Source organism: Arachis stenosperma, chromosome 7 (genome assembly GCF_014773155.1).
Source record: "Arachis stenosperma cultivar V10309 chromosome 7, arast.V10309.gnm1.PFL2, whole genome shotgun sequence".
NCBI lineage: Eukaryota > Viridiplantae > Streptophyta > Magnoliopsida > Fabales > Fabaceae > Arachis > Arachis stenosperma.
In genome coordinates, this window is record NC_080383.1 from 3,602,098 (window position 1) to 3,619,139 (window position 17,042).

General features: G+C 27.4%; 2 protein-coding genes across 2 annotated transcripts; both read right to left on the bottom strand.

The window, feature by feature from the left end:
- Positions 1 to 8,195: 8,195 nt before the first annotated feature.
- LOC130939219 (UPF0481 protein At3g47200-like) lies at positions 8,196 to 9,901 on the bottom strand. The gene is made up of 2 exons (XM_057867340.1): positions 9,867 to 9,901; positions 8,196 to 9,456 (listed from the first exon to the last, which is right to left on the bottom strand). The coding sequence occupies exon 2, from the start codon at positions 9,450 to 9,452 to the stop codon at positions 8,196 to 8,198; it is 1,257 nt and encodes a 418-aa protein (XP_057723323.1). The 5' UTR covers positions 9,453 to 9,456; positions 9,867 to 9,901.
- A 1,926-nt stretch (positions 9,902 to 11,827) lies between these two features.
- Positions 11,828 to 14,556, bottom strand: LOC130940245 (UPF0481 protein At3g47200-like). The gene is made up of 2 exons (XM_057868338.1): positions 14,481 to 14,556; positions 11,828 to 13,258 (listed from the first exon to the last, which is right to left on the bottom strand). The coding sequence occupies exon 2, from the start codon at positions 13,252 to 13,254 to the stop codon at positions 11,992 to 11,994; it is 1,263 nt and encodes a 420-aa protein (XP_057724321.1). The 5' UTR covers positions 13,255 to 13,258; positions 14,481 to 14,556; the 3' UTR covers positions 11,828 to 11,991.
- Between the last annotated feature and the right edge of the window lie 2,486 nt (positions 14,557 to 17,042).

Here is a 17,042-nt window from a genome sequence, read left to right on the forward strand (position 1 = left end):
TTAAAAATTTGTGCATTCATTATGTTATATATATAGTGATATAGGTCATCTTTTGTCCACAAGTTATGGACAAAATTAGCTAGCTATATCTTTAACTTATTGAAGTTCAATTTCTATGTTCAGAAAAAAAAAAAAGATATAGTTGTTTGCGCGCTTGTGACATGCATATATATGTTGGACAAGTGTAAAAAAGAAATTTGTGATAATTAGTTTGAAAACTTAAAGGCAGTGAATAAATAGAGGATTTTTTTCATTTTGGGATAAGAAAGCACCTAGGATTAGCTTCTAAATTCGTATATTTTTATATTGAGTTTAGAAGTGTTTGCTGAATATACATATCCAAGAACTCATACTATAGTGTATATTTTTTGTGGATGACATCATTTTTATGTTCGAATAAAGAGAAACAATAATCAAGAAGTTAGATTTGTTGAAAAAAGTTTTGGAGGTGTATGTATAATTTCTATCCAAGCCGGAATCAAATGCAATATATGAAATGTAAATTTTGCATAAGAGGAAAAATTAAAATACTAACATAAAAGTAAAAATTAGGAAAACATCCCACAAAAAATATTATTTAAGTAACAAAATAAGGAATACGTATATATGAAAAATAGTTGGAGTTAGTATTTATTATTAAAAAGAGAGTAAATGTCCTTTCCGGTCCCTAATCATTTGTCAAATGGACTTCCCACTCTTTAAGAAATTTAATAAAAACCCAAATCAGTCCCTATCTGTTTTGAAATATGTACATTCCAGTCCCTATCAACTTTGAATAAATGCTTTTTCGGTCCTTGGTAATGTTTTTTCCGGTCCCTAACCAGGGACAAGAACGTACATATATCAAAGTAGATAGGGACCGATTTAGATTTTTAGATTTCTTAAGGGGTGGAAAGTCCATCAGGCAAATGATTAGAGACCGGAAAAGACATTTACTCTTAAAAAGATGGTAGAATCTTTTATTAAATAATTTGGATATATAGAAAGAAGATCGATGGAATATCCAATTAAAACGGTGGATCAAAGACATAAGATAGATAAATAGATAGCAAAAAAAATGAAAATTCAAGAAGACTATATACAAGATAGACTCAAAAAAGATCTACGTATAAATAATTTTATTATAATTTAATATGTAAAATATGATTCAATGACATTATTTAATTTATGTAATTAATTCCATCCTATTCGAATAAAATTTTATTATTGTTATTTATTTTTAACAAATATAATCATAATTATATCATAATCGAATCGGTTAGACGATTGAGTTATTGGATTACTTATTACCAATTAACCCAGTCACGAAAAAACTACAAAGTCCTATCCAATTTTGTGTATCTCCATTTCAATTTCCATAACCAAAAGAATTGTGTCTAAATTATCCCGAACGAGAGTACTTATTAGCAGTTTTGCAATAATTACACCTCAAATTAACAGTTCTTAATTCTTATTGTGATTTAGGAATGCCCGTAGTAAACATTCAACTAAATATCTTTGCATAACATTCAACTTACAGGCAGAGCGTTGCATGGATCTTTGTAATAGCATTCAACTTATTGCAAATTTAATTTGGACATTAATATTCAGCATTAGCACCCTTACTAATTATTAGATATTAGATTTAGATAAAAACAAGTGTACCAATCGTATTATTGTTTACCTGGTATGCTGAAAGATACAAGGGAGCGATAGTGATATTAATATATATTTTATATTTTAATATATATTTTATATTAATAAATTATTTTAATAACTAATTTTAATATACATCTAATATATTTGTTTAAATTTTGTGTTTATCATCATTTATATTCTTATAAATAGTAAAAGGTTAACCTTTTTTCACTATAATAAAATTATTAACCTTTTTAAAATAGGTAAATTTAAACTATTTTATCGTAACGGAGTTGTTAATGTTGCCAAGAATTTAGTGCATTTTTTTCAGCAATAACACACGGGTGTTTTTTTGTTAACTGTAAATATTCCACTACTATCACTCAAATTATTAACTCCATATTAATCAAATTCTTGAATACCAACTTCATCTTCATAGATCTTACTTTTCACTAATATATATTAAGATGGTAACTATATGAAAGGTTAAAAAAGAACATATTGCTAAGACAGTAGATTTAACAGCACAACCATTGCTTCAATAATAAATAAATAAATAAGTAAATAGTAGACATGAACAGTAGTATAGAACTTAGTAAGAAAGTAATATGTGCAATTTTACTCACAGCAAGATGCTGCAGCCTCACACGGTGATGATCCTTCTATAATTTTGGCCACCAGAAAGTGAAAGATAGTGTGCCTGAATTTGCTTAGTGCCTATACCAAAGTCTTTCTTTCAATAGGAAGTATTGGATGGAAGCTTGGCACTGAAAGTGTTGGTTTATATAAGCAAATACTAAAAGCAAAAGGAAGGATCCTTTGCAATCAATGGGACGACTTGAAATCATGAGTTGACCCAAGCTATACAAAATATCGTTAATACTGAGTAATGAAAGCGTATTATTTTTTGGTTACCTAACATTGTTGAATTGAATTAATATTTAGGTGAATTCTATCCCACCCATTAATGTTTTGAAGGTACTATATATACTGTGTCTCCGTTCTGGCAATTGGGCTAGGAATTAAAAGAGGATCCTACATGTCTTGGCCATAACTAACGTCTAACGAGGTCAATAGCTGCCTGGTTCGCTAACCATGTGGTCAAGTAATAACTAAAACTGAGAGGGGCTAAATCAAGAATGAAAATATTATGTTTTTTGTATTTTTCTTCTTTTAATACAAACGAAAACCGAAGTCAAATTGAATTATATATATAGGATACTTCCCTAGAAATTATTGACTCTCTAAAAATCTATAATTTAATAGAGTGTATTGAAAAAATATGTCAAAGAGAATTCTTGGTTTTAAGTTCAAAGTACTAACTCTCGCTCCCAACTCACCAGGCACATTGTCCAAGGTAATAATTTCCCTTGATCTTTTGAGGAAATATTGGCATTATATACCTGTTAGAATTCGAAAAATGTCAAGTGACCAATATTTTTTTTATTTTTTTTGTCTTGTATTTAAATTAATACTAATTAATTTTCTATTTTATTTTACTAAAAGTGTTAGTTTTCTACTATTTTTCTATTATCTCTACATGATAAAAAAGATAAAATTTATTTATAATAAGTTTATTATTAAGAAATAATTTGCATCAGAACTGAAACGAACTAAATAACTTACGTAAAAAGTGACCAAATTAATATACCATCAAAATAATTTTAAAAAATAATACTAATATTTTAACGTAAAAAAATTTTTAAATTGAATAAAATAAAAATATAAATCAATATCTTAAAATATATCTATATTTAACGATAATTACAATATAATATATCAAAATAAGATATTTTTCTTATACAATTTATAATGTCTAATAAATACTAAAAAGTATAATCAAATTCTAAGTACATATTACTCGTCACGTAGAATTTTATTATTTTTTAAGTATATTATCCTTACTATATCATAATAGAAATTTCACTCACAAGTTACTAGAAGCTTTGAATTACTTTGTTATCCTTTGGGTTGTGTTTGTTTATAGGTATGAGAATATTAAAATATAAAAGTGTGTTTAGCAGATAAAACATAAATAAAAATATTATTTTTAAAAATATTAAATTAATATATTTTATGTTTATTTTAATAAAAAAATATAAAAATAATAATAAAAGATATAATTTATTTTTATTTTTTTATTATTTTAATTAATTTTTTATAATTATATTTTTATTATTTTATTTATCTTTTCAAAATTTTTAAATAAAATATAAAATATTAATTTTTATGTTTTATTTTTCTGTGTCTCACTTTTAATATTTTATGTTATGCTGTTATCGTATTCCTTTGTGTTTTGCGTTTGTGTTGTGTATTACAACAAGCTAAGTGAGCTCACACAATGAGAACCATTAACTTTAAACTTGCTACTATACCCAAACCTAACCTAGACAATCATTTATTATTTCATTAATAGCTAATGGACAAAATATTTTTAGTGGCAAAGAATTAATGATTGAAACATGCATATCACGTTTCATCATATATAAAATCTAACCATACTAGGAGAATATTAAATTCAAACACTAAAATTAATTGTTATTATAAAATATATATTAAAATAAATTATTGTTTAGTACAGCAAACTTTATTCTTCTTAAAAGTTTTATATTGCCTAATTTATAAAAGCTTCCTTTTTCTTATTAATATAAATAATTTCATGCATGTATCCTCTTTGTTAAATGTAGTTGAGTGGAATATAATTTACGTCTTATATTTATTATCGTTTAAGTTCTTCTAAAGATTAAGAAGTTAGTTTAATATTCTTACCAAGATTTCAGCTTTTTCTTTTTTTTTTTTAAACAAGAAAACACACATACGATTTTTTTTTTCTTGAACGGTAAACATTCCACTACTGTCACTCAAATTATTAACTCCATATAAATCAAATTCTTAAATACCAGCCTCATCATCACCATAGATCTTACTTTTCACTAATATTAAAGGATTAGGAGTTAAGTATTTATTTTAGTAGTAATAATAATAATAATAATAATAATAATAATAATAATAATAATAAATTTAAAAGAAAAAAGCACAAACCTTCCGTAAGAATATAGAATTTAGACTTTAGAGTATTTAAAAATAAAAAAGGCCAATTGGTGTTATCTACTTTTCTTCTCGAACACTTGTTCTAAACTTCTAATTGTACTTCTGCTACTCATGTGACCACCATTGAATCTTCTCCTCTTCCTAAACTTCAAGGCTCTAATACGCCGATACTTTCTTCTTCCAAGAAAGTATTTTTACTAACAAATAAATATAGTAGAAATTTATTACTTGTAATTAAGTTGATAATTGAAAGTTATTAAATAATTTGATAGATTTGACTAAATTATTATATCTAATAACTCTCAGTTATTAATTTTATAATTTAATTAAAATTGTCAAAATTTGGATTTTGGATTATTAATAATTATGTCAAAATTTATAATTAAATTTATTGTAAATTTATTTTCCCACTGAATTATTTTTAAACACTTATTATAAGTGGATATGAAGAAACAATAAAAAATATAATATATTATAAAAAAAATATGAGACGCCACCAAGGAATAATGATTTATAATAATTTAACAATGTAAAAAAAAAGATGTTGATTATGTCTACCTTAGATTGTCAAACTGTTGACACTTGACAATGTTGATTATGTTCATTTCTATTATACTGGCTCTTACTTATATCATGCTATAATATCCTGTCACTTTATAAGTACTCGGTTTTTTTTTCCTTCTATTTTCAAGTGAGTATTGTTAATGTTGTAAGTGTGAAAAGTGTATGAAATTAGTCTTATATCAAAGAAAGTAAGAAAGAGTGAGAAGTTTATAAGTTGAGAGATCCATTAACTTACTACTTTAAGGTTTTGAATTAAATATAGTGTTTTCTCATCTTATGTTCTCTCACTTAATTCGTCGAAGTGGTCGAACAAGTATTTTGTTCTAGCTTTTTATGCACAAAACTCAAATTGTATAATTAATTTTATCTAATGTATTTATTTAATCTCAAGTCAATTATTGTTATTTAAGCTAATATTTTTATGTTAAGTTAAGAAATTAATTAAATTAATTAATGATAACAAATATTATTTTTGGGTTAATTACTCAATTGGTTTTGATTGTTTTGGTTTAGTAATGCAAGCCAAAATCAATACATGGACTGTGCAAACAAAAGAAGCCCAAAAGGAAATCAAAGAAATGAAGTTAGATGGGCCAACCGGGTTGCATAAATCAAAACCAATCCAAACCCGTATCCATCACTCCAAACTGATCCCTCTCATTTGCTTTTGCCAAAAGTAACGTTCACTTTTCATCTTGGTCAGAAATCAGTGTGAGAAAGTTTTTTTCCTAAGCTATTCACTAAAGAAGCAAGAAAGAGAATGTTAAGCACAAGGTTGAAGTCTAATCACTCGCATCAATCTGTATCAAGAAGAAGTCAGAAGCTAAAGGTGATTTTCATTTTCTTTTACATGCATATCATTTTCTTCTCTTCATCTTCAACTCTCTACCACTCCATATTGGGATACATGGGAAAGATAAAGTATATTCTTCACTGCTGTGCATCTATGGTCACAAGTATGTCTTGGGGACCAAGTTGTGTTTCAATGGCCAAGATCTGATTTACCGTTGAAAGACTTTTTGTGTTTGTTGTCCTGAGACTTTCGGTCAACAAAGGAGATTAGAACCAAAATTCCTAATTTGAGTAAAAAATAGAAGAAAATGAACAGTTGAGTGGGTGAAGCACAAAGCTCAAGGTTTGACCTAGGGAGAGCAACCCAGCAATATGCAAGGAGATAAAAAAGAAGATTTTTCATCATTCAGAAGATAAGGAGAGATAACTCAGTGTATTGAAGTTTTGTTCTGTGAAGAGCCATCTAAAAAAGTTTATCTACTTGGACAGTGCTTCCTTGTCAAAGGAGCATTCTGCCAGAATGAAGAACTGAATCAGAGGCTAGCAAATCTGATTTATCACATAGCAAAGAGGCTGTTGATGAGGCAATCTCCTTCATGTTTTACAGATTGTAACTTTCTTTTAATGTTTATCTTTCTGTAATTTCTTGAGATAAAAGATTGAAATGAGAGAGTCATTGGAAAGAGCCTAAGAGAGAAAAGGTAGAGAGATACACTTGAGAGAAAAGTCTAAAGTTATTTTCAGATTTCTTTAGGTGGATTCTGTGTCTTGTATTTTGTACCTGTGAGGTATCCCTTTCTTAGTTGGATGAGCACTAAGAGTGGATAGTTAGGTATTAGCATAACCAAGTCAAGTTAAGTTAGAACTTGAGTGTAAAAGAATTATGTCAATCCTGTGAAATTGGTGTATGTAATACTTTAATTATAGTGAAAATTCCAGTTGTGGTGGAGACTAGATGTGCTTCTCTCTTCTCTGCTCTGTTCTGCTTTCTGATATTCATGAGACAAAAATAAATTATCTCATAAATTTTTTGGTGCTGAGTTCAAACAAATTTAGATTATAAATTTGCTTTAAAAGGGTTATTTCATTAAAATAAAAGAAAGGCATAGATTCAACCCCCATTTTCTAAGCCTATTACAATCTTCATTTTATTATATATACTCAAAGCAAGATTTTATGTAAAAAAAAAAAGATCATTTTCCATCATCTTCATATATGCTGTAGCTGACTTGTTTTATTCTAGTTAGATATATTTAAATAATGGTAATATTTAACTATTTATAAAATAGACAATTATTAATAGTTATTCAAGAGAAGAGATTGTCCAAAACTAAAAAAATGAATAATTATTGGAATAACAAGCGATTTAGAGATTAATTTAATTATTAATTAGGATACAAATCATTCAATAATATTTACTTATTTGAATCCAACGTCAAAAACAAAGCAATAGTATGTTTTCTAGCTAATTAAATCTTAATATTATTATATAAGATTATATTATTATATATATACTAAAATTAGTTATATATTAAAATTAGTTTTTTTTTTATTAAAAATAGAGAGACTTAAATTTGCGACCTCTTAGCTGAGTATAGAGAGATTATGCCGTTTGAGTTATAATTTATTGGCGCTATTAAAATTAGTTATTAGTATAAAATACATATTAAAATATAGATACATATTAAAAATAAATTAAACTACATATATATTTATACATAAATACATTTATTACTGATTTTAGTAAGTAATTTGAATGTGCGAATAACATTTGTGTATTATATATTGAGCAATGCTAGGGGGCCAGCAATTTTTGTAATTGTTAGCCATCAACTAGCCATCAATGATGATTTGATGGTGTGAGATTGGTGTGAGATTTCATCCAATGGCTCACCTTCCTCTGCTGGTTACATGCTGGCCAAAATTCAATAAAACTGCTGGCCCCTAAAGACAAAGCAATAATAATAATAATATTCATTACGAAGCTCAAATAAAAGACCAGAATATAGTCTCAGACACACAATATGTAATCTAAATTAAATTAATGAAAGAATACAAATTAGAATTTGTAATAGAGTGTTGGCAATAATATAATAACTAACAAATCTCCGATTTAAGTAGTCTCTTTCGTGAATGCATGTGGCTATAGTAGTAGCCTTAGCACTAATTATTTAAGAATGAAGCTGGAGAATGGAACATACAGTCTGAATAACAGTAAGAAGGAGCAATAGAATTCCAGCAATAGAAGTTGCTGTCTTCCATGGAGTGGTGAAATAATCGCGTCTCAGAGTTGCTATTTTAGTGCGGCAGGGATGTTCGTAAAAAGCATTCAAGTCATTGCAAATTTGGAGATAATTGGCATTATAATTTAACACTAGAATTTTTTTCCAAACATCGCTGAATAGCTTAGCCACTGAAGTGTCCTTACCACTTACATTACTCTCAATTATTCGAGCTTTGATGAGGACATCCGCATCCTTGTTTGTGTTGACAAGTTGAGCAAGGAAGTCAACGTAGTCAGTGAAGTAGTGATGTCGAGGATAGTGACACTGTTCCAAAGCCACAATGTTCCTCAACCAAACTTCAGTGAAATCATCTACTATAATGTGTGGAATTTTAAGGATACCATGCTCAAATTCCAAGTCAAGTATGCAGCCATGACTTGATTTATTTACTTGGAACTTCACTCCTGCTTCAACTAACTCAAATGCACTGTGACCAAGGACTAAGGGTCCATCGTTCCTTAAAGGTCTTTTATGAGATGGTGGCAACATGAAGTATCTAATCAGATCAGTGAAGTGTGCTATACTGCTACTAGCCGGTGCTAACACTCCTTGTTTGTTGAAATATGAAAAATAACTAACAGCAAGCGACATAAATGAAGGGAATCCATCACCATGTAAGCGAGAAGCAAAAGCTAGATTGTATATTTTCTCAACAACAAACAAAGGAACCTGATTTTCAAGCAATCTCAAATCATCGCTTACCAGATTCCAAACCCAATCTTTTGAGAAGATAACATCATCCTCTGTTGTCCGCTCATAATCTCTGAGAAAAAGATCAATTACGAAGCAACAGTCTATGAATATCACCTTCACCAATTCATCTACTGCGAGTTCGATTTTCTCCGAGTAACATGCACGAATTTGTGGTTCCAACTGTTGCACGCAACTCACCAAATCGGTCAAACTTGCCTCCGATCTTTGAATGAAATGTTGACAATAAAACTGTTTGTGCCCTTCCATGGTTACCAGTCTAGAATTCCCGTGATGCAGAGGGCCAATTGAAACAAGCACCGGGGTGTATGCATCTTCGCTTGATTGGCGGATTTGATGGGGCACTTTGTAGATGCAGCAGCTTTTGGTTGTAAACAAAGGTTGTGCCTTCTCCAGCATTGCTTCAACCTCTTTAGCTACATCATTCTCCATATATCTATTCACGTTTGCATGCATGATAATAATATAACCACCAGATTGAAAGAAAGGTAAGAACCGATAATGATTGATAAAACACAACCCTTTGTCTACAAGTTATGGATATAATTGGCTAGCTCAATCTTTAACAGTTATTATACTTCAATTTCTATGATCATCAGAAGGAAAAAGAGGTATGATCGGTATTGTCAGAAAAGGTATACATTCTGTTTGCAAATCTGATAAATTTTGACCAATACTTAACCAACACAACATACATATATAAATAATAAATTAGTATACAGAACTTGAATACAGATACATAAAATTAAAAATGTGTGCATGCATTATACATATAGGTAACTTACTAATTATTAGATATTAGATTTAGAAAAAAAAAACAAGTGTACCAATCGTATTATTGTTTACCTGGTATGCTGAAAGATACAAGGGAGCGATAGTGATATTAATGTTCAGTTCAGTGTGGATGATGAAAATATGATACTTTAAAATGATCGCTGCAGATACTAATAAAATACTAAATTGGCTAAATAAGGAGTGAAGGAAACGGGTAAATTTGTAAATATATAGAAATGACAAAAAGAGAATACTACCATATAGAAGTAAAGAATTTGTTCTTTAATTTAGTTTTTGTTTAATTTACGTACCAATTATTTACTCATCCTATTATTCCCTTACATTTTGGTGGTCCAAGGATAAATTTCTGCTTGCAGTGAAGATTAAGAATTATCTTGTTCTTAACCAAGAGAATCTAACATGACCAATGAGTATAACATAACATAGTCAGTGTCTCTGTCTCAGTAATGTAGGCTTCCTCAACACAGTCACATTTACGATTGCTCCAAAGCCACCATATTCCTCAACAAAATTGCTAATATCTAAGTAAAGATTATTTTTGTTTATTCTAGTTGACTTGTCTACACTGCAATCACACTATGTTATAATATGTAAAAGATGAGAGAAATATATTCTAGTATGTACCTATTTTTTATATTAAAAATATTGATAAACATAAGAGAAGATAAAATCTTAGACTTCCCTCTTATACCTAAAAGAAAGTTTTTAAATAGATGTATAAATAAAAAAGTGATAAAACATCATTCAATTCTTCTATGTAAATTAAAAAGGCACATATAATGTATTACTATTACTGTGTACATATATCATATGGTAGCTCAATGAGAAACACAAAAAATGAATGAAAGGAAGCCAAAGAATAGTACTAGCCTTCAAAAGTGATTGAAGATAGTGATTACATATTGAAGGAAGCCAACAACCATATATACATAATTTGTAAAAGGAAAAAAGAATACAAACAAAGCAAAGAATTGAATATGTTCCTTATTAATGTAATATAGTTTGGTTAGGTACTAATTCTTTAACCTACGTTTTTTCTTTACTTTATTCCTATAACGGTTATAGGAATGTTGAATAAGGTTGAAGAGAAGAGAGAAAGAGAATGAGAGAGTAGTGAATTGAAATGAGTTTTCTGTGCATTATGCTCTGTATGCTACAAGTATATATATCTTATGCTTGTCATGCAAGACTTACATACCATAAATCTTGATAACTAACTTTCTTAACATGGATAACTAATTAACTCTTACTGTGATAACTAACTTTCTTCACATATATATACTATAATATTTTTGATATTTCATAATCAACATTTCATATTTTTGCTCTAAGGTTTTTAAGGTTTTAGCTAGCATGATTTCATTTCATGGATTTCTTCTTTCTTCTTTTTTTTTTTTTTTCTTTTTGATGATAACATGAAAACTTGAAAATTCTTAGCGTAAAAATTTAGTAACTCGTAGTAAATAAAGCAAATATAATGACTTTCTCTTTTTTTTGCTCTATGTATTTTTCCTATCACTACCACCCTACCTATATGAGTGCATGTTTATTGCTTTCTAGCTAAATCTCATTATCAATATTATTACGAAAAAGTATAAGTAAAACAACTTTTAATTCATCAATGTTAAACAACTATAATTAATAATTATTAATTTTATATTTTTAAAAAATAAAATTTAAATAATCACTAATTAATGACAATTTAAAAAAATTAAAATTATCAATTGATGACAAGTTAACTAATAGTTGGTTGAATATTAGTTACCCAGCAGAGTTTATTATTATATATTATTGACAAAATTGAATGATGCAACAATAATATCAATACAAAGCTCAAAAGAATAGTCGCATATATTACAAATAAGAAAAAGTTTAAAAGACCAGTAATTTTATTAAATTTTGACCAGCATGTAATTAGCAAAAAAAAGTGATATATAAAATCTCATACCATTAAAATAATCATTAATAACTATTTAGTGGTTACAAATCACAAAAGTTGTTGACCCCTAGCATTCCTCTTCTAACAACAATCTTAATTAAATTAATGAAAGAATATAAATTAAATTTGAATCTATAATGAAGTTTTGGCAATAATAACCAAACACACCTCAAATTTAAGTAGCCTCTCTTTGAGAGTATGTAGTAGCTATTTAAAGGAGTGTGTAAAACCTTAGTGCTACTCATCGCACTTAACTTGGAAAATTGAACATACGGTCTGAACAGCAGTAAGAAGGAGCAATATAATTCCAGCAATGGAAGCTGCTGTCTTCCATGGAGTGGTGAAATAATCGCGTCTGAGAGTTGCCATTTTAGTGTGGCAAGGATGCTTATAGTAAGCTTTCAAGTCTTCACAAATTTTGAGATAACTAACATTGACATTTGACACTATAATATTTTTATCAACATCGTTGATTAGCTTAGCCACTGAAGTGTCATTACCACTTATCATACTCTCAATTATTCCAGCTTTGATGAGGACATCGGCATCCTTGTCTCTGTTGACAAGTCGAGTAAGGAAGCTAACGTAGTCAGTGATGTAGTGGTCATCAGGATAGTGACACTGCTCCAAAGCCACAACGTTCCTCAACCAAACTTCAGCGAAATCACCAACTAAAATGTGTGGAATTTTAAGGACACCATGCTCAAATTCCAAGTCAAGTATGCCATGACTTGATTTATTTACTTGGAACTTCACTCCTGCTTCAACTAACTCAGATGCACTGTGACCAAGGACTAAGGGTCTACGGTTTCTTGAAGGTTTTTTATGAGATGGTGGCAAGATGAAGTATCTAAGCAGATCAGTAAAGTGTGCTATACTGTTACTAGCCGGTGTTAACACTCCTTGTTTGTTGTAATATGAAAAATAATCATTAGCAGCAAGCCATGTAAATGAAGGGAATCCACCACCATGTAAGCGAGAAGCAAAAACTAGATTGTATATCTTCTCAAAAACAAACAGAGGAACCTGATTCTCAAGTAATATCAAATCAAACATTACCCGAGTACGCATCCAATTTTTTGGGAGGATAACATCATCCTCTGTCGTCCCCTCATAATATCTGAGAAAGAGATCAATTACGAAACAACAGTCTATGAATATCACCTTCACCAACTCATCCGCAGTCAGATCGATCTTCTCCGAGTAACATGCACGGATTTGTGGTTCCAACTGTTGCACGCAACTCACCATATCGCTCAAATTTGCCTCCGATCTTTGAATCAAGTGTTGACAATAAAACTGTTTCTGGCCTTCCATGGATAGCAGCCCGGAATTCCCGTGATGAAGTGGGCCAATAGAAACAAGCACCGGGGTATACGCATCTTTGTTTGATTGGCGAATCTGATAAGGTACCTTGTAGATGCAGCAGCTTTTGGTTGTAAACAAAGGTTGTGCCTTCTTCAGCATTTCTTTAAGCTCTGTAGCTACATGATTCTCCATATATCTATGCATGTGCACAAGAGAAAAAAAAAAGAAAAAAAAAAAAAATAAGGTTAGAAATGATACAAGAAAAATATTAGCTGATTATTATAATTTATTATTTTTATCCATTAATTAGTCGTTAATGTTCAAAATATGGAATAGATTATATTGTTTGATTACTAGACTAAAAAAATTAATTAGACTATAGAAATTAAATTGATGATTAAGTGATGACAAAAAATAATAAATTTTGATAGTTTTATATATAATATTTTTTATTTAATATATAAATGATATTTTATGTAAAGAGAATAATTAAATATATTTAATTATCTAATTATTATTTTTATATAAAATTATCTTTATATGAATAGGCAATAATATTCATAAAAACCATGCGTGCGTGAAAGATTTTATTATAAAATTGGCTAGCTAAATCTTGAACTTGTTATTCAAGTTTAATTTCTCAGTTCATCAGAAGTAAACATTGTGTTGGTACACTTGTGACATATATATATTGGATAAGAATGAAAACAAATTTAAAAATCTTATCTTTCCAATTTTTTTTATTTAATTTATTTTTATCTTGTATTTAAACAATTTTTTTATACTAAAAATATTAACTTTTTTTTTTTTTACCAAAGATAAAAAGATTCAAACTCATAACTTTTAAGTAAGTAAGAAGAGATTATGTCATTTAAATTATAGCTCATTGGTTGCCTAAAAAATATTGACCTCTTAACATTTTCATCAGTATAATATGTATTTATCTTGCATAAAATTGACACACGAATTAATAAAATAAAACAAAAAAATATATTTTAGATTTTGCACGCTTTTTAGAAGTGTTAACAAAAAAATAAAATAAAATAAAACTATTGCTCACGTCTAACGGAGCTCAATTTGAAAAACAAAATCAATACACTTATTATATATATATATATATATATATATATATATATATATATATATATATATATATTAGATATTCTTTTAAAATATAATATAATTTATCTAGAAAAATCACTCCACAGGATAGAATTTGGTATATCCTTATTAAAAGCATCAAATTATTAATTTAAATGAAAATTTTTTATCTAAATATCATATTGAAAAATAATCGAAGAATATATCCGAGAACTATTTAAAAACAAGTCATCAATATAGAACGTGAGAGGCTAACTAGCTATTAGATATTAGATATTAAATTAGAGAAAAACACGTATTTCCATCGTATTGTTTACCTGGTATGTTGAAATATACAAAGGAGCGGTAATGATATTAATGTGCAATTCAATGTGGATGATGAAAATATGGTACTTTAAAATGATTGGTGAAGATATTGAATTAGTGAAGGAAACTGGTAAATATATAGAAATGACAAAAATGAATAAATAAAACGTGAGGTTGGCATGAAAAAGAGAATATTGTACTACATACCATATAGAATTGAAGTAAAGAATTAGTTCTTTAATTTAGTTATTGTTTAGGTACCAGTTGTTTATTCAAGCTATTCCCTTGCATTTTGGTGGTCCAACAAGGATTGGATAAATTTGCATGAAGATTGTTGGAACTCATTTTGGGATGGAAGTAAAAAAGCACTATTGTGAGAGTACACAACACAATTTCACCAAATAGTTTTACACAAAAGATAGAGAGAGAATAAATAAAGTAGTAGAGTGTATATAAGGGTTAAATAGAGTGTATATATATCTAATGATAATTAGTGAAGTCTTTTACCCTGCACGCCATTTAACAAAATGAAATAAAATATTTAATCTCAACGGTTTGATTGATGCTCCAATTATTCTAAAATACTATATCCATTTAATTTATATCCATTAAAATTATTGGTCAAATTATCTTCTCAAACCGGTTACGAAATATGATCCACTAACGTGTTAAGTGTAAATGTTACGTGACAATGATTTTTAAAGATAAAGACTAATAAATCTATTTAAAATTATTAAAAATCTCTCGTTTCTTACTAACCAAGAAACTGTTGAAGCTGAAGAACTAACTCTGTTACTAAGTACTTATTTGAGTTTTACAACTTCAGAAAAATTCAGTTTAAAATTTGAAAGGCAGAAGAAATTAATTAAATTATTAATTTATTCTGATATGTTTAATTTGAGAAAAAATAAATGAAATTTTAGCATGATTTGGTCTCATGGAAATTTTTTCTTTTTTATTATATAATGACCATTTCTCTTTTTCTTGTTCTATGTATGTTTCCTATCTCTACTCTATATATGAGTGCATGTTTATTTGTTTCTCTAATCACTTTGCTAGTGTTTTTTTTCTTTTCTAGCTAAATATTCTTAATATTATTATATACTAGTATTTTTATCCGTAATAATATTACGGAAATATATAAATCTTTTAAAATTACCTCAATTCTGATATTATAGATTATGACAAAAAAATTTATAGCATTAAACTACTTTTATAAAATAGTCGTAAGGGATAAAAGTTCCCGTCAACTAAGAAGACCAGATTCTTAAACAAAATTAAATAATAATTTTTTTAGTTATTATTTTCAAATAAAAGAGTTTAATTTTTTTACTTAATTTTAACATTTGTTGTCTAAAATTTGAAAGAATTTAACATGTATATTTTTATATTTGATTAGATATTAAGTTTGTTGCACAAATAGAAATAATTAATTTTTATGCTTGCTATTTAAAAATAATATTTTTTCTATATATATAAAAATATAATTATATATTAACATAAAAAAATTTATATTGATAGTTATAAAATTAAGTCATTTTTTTTAAAACAATTGAATCTTGATTTTTACTTTTAATCACAACATTAGTATTTTTTTAAAAATTATATGTAATAAATATTTAAAAGAAAAGAAGCGAAAATATATATTAAAAATATAAGCAGTAAAAATTTAAAATTAAATAAAAAATATGTATATAATAATATTTTTTAAAATTATATTATGTTGTTAATTTTATTTTTTTGTAGAATATAAAGGTGGTTGGAGAAAAATAAAGAATGAGAGAAAAGAGAGAGAAAGATAAAGAAGAAGAATGAAAGAGGGAATTTGTTAATTTTGGAAGTTAAAAAAATTTTTTTATTTTAATTATAATAAAAATATCTTGTGACACATTTTGATTTGTCAAATTACTAATATAAAATATGAATTATAAATATATAGAGTGGAAATAATAAAGAGAAATAGAAAAAAAAAGAGATGTAAATAAGAAAATATAAGAAGGATGTTTAGTGATTTTAGAGAAAAATATTTTCTCTAAATTTTAATAAGAGAGTGTCATGTGACACATTTTAGTTATTAAATTAGTTAGTAATATATAAATATAATATATAATATAGCTATATTTTGATTTTAATTTTAATTTAATTTAAATACAATTAGAGAATATTATGTTATATATTTTGATTGTCAAATTCGTAATTAGTCATTGATAATGACATATAAGAAAGATAAAGTGAGTGAAGAAATGAGAGAGATAGAAAAAAAAGAGAGACGAGGAGAGAGTTTTTTAATTTTAAAAAGAAAAATTTAATTTTAATTACAATAAAAAAATGATATGTAATACATTTTGGCCTTAAAATTAGAGATATATAATAGAATATAATTGATTATTGACAATATGGAACGCAACAATAATATATCAATTACAATTTACAAAGCTCAAATTAAAAGAGTTGTCACATATGTTATACAATGTTAATTAAATTAGTGACAGAAAAAAAGTTAAAATATGCCATGGAATCTTGGCAATAATATAATAACTAAGACACCTCAAATTTAAGTAGATTATTGAATC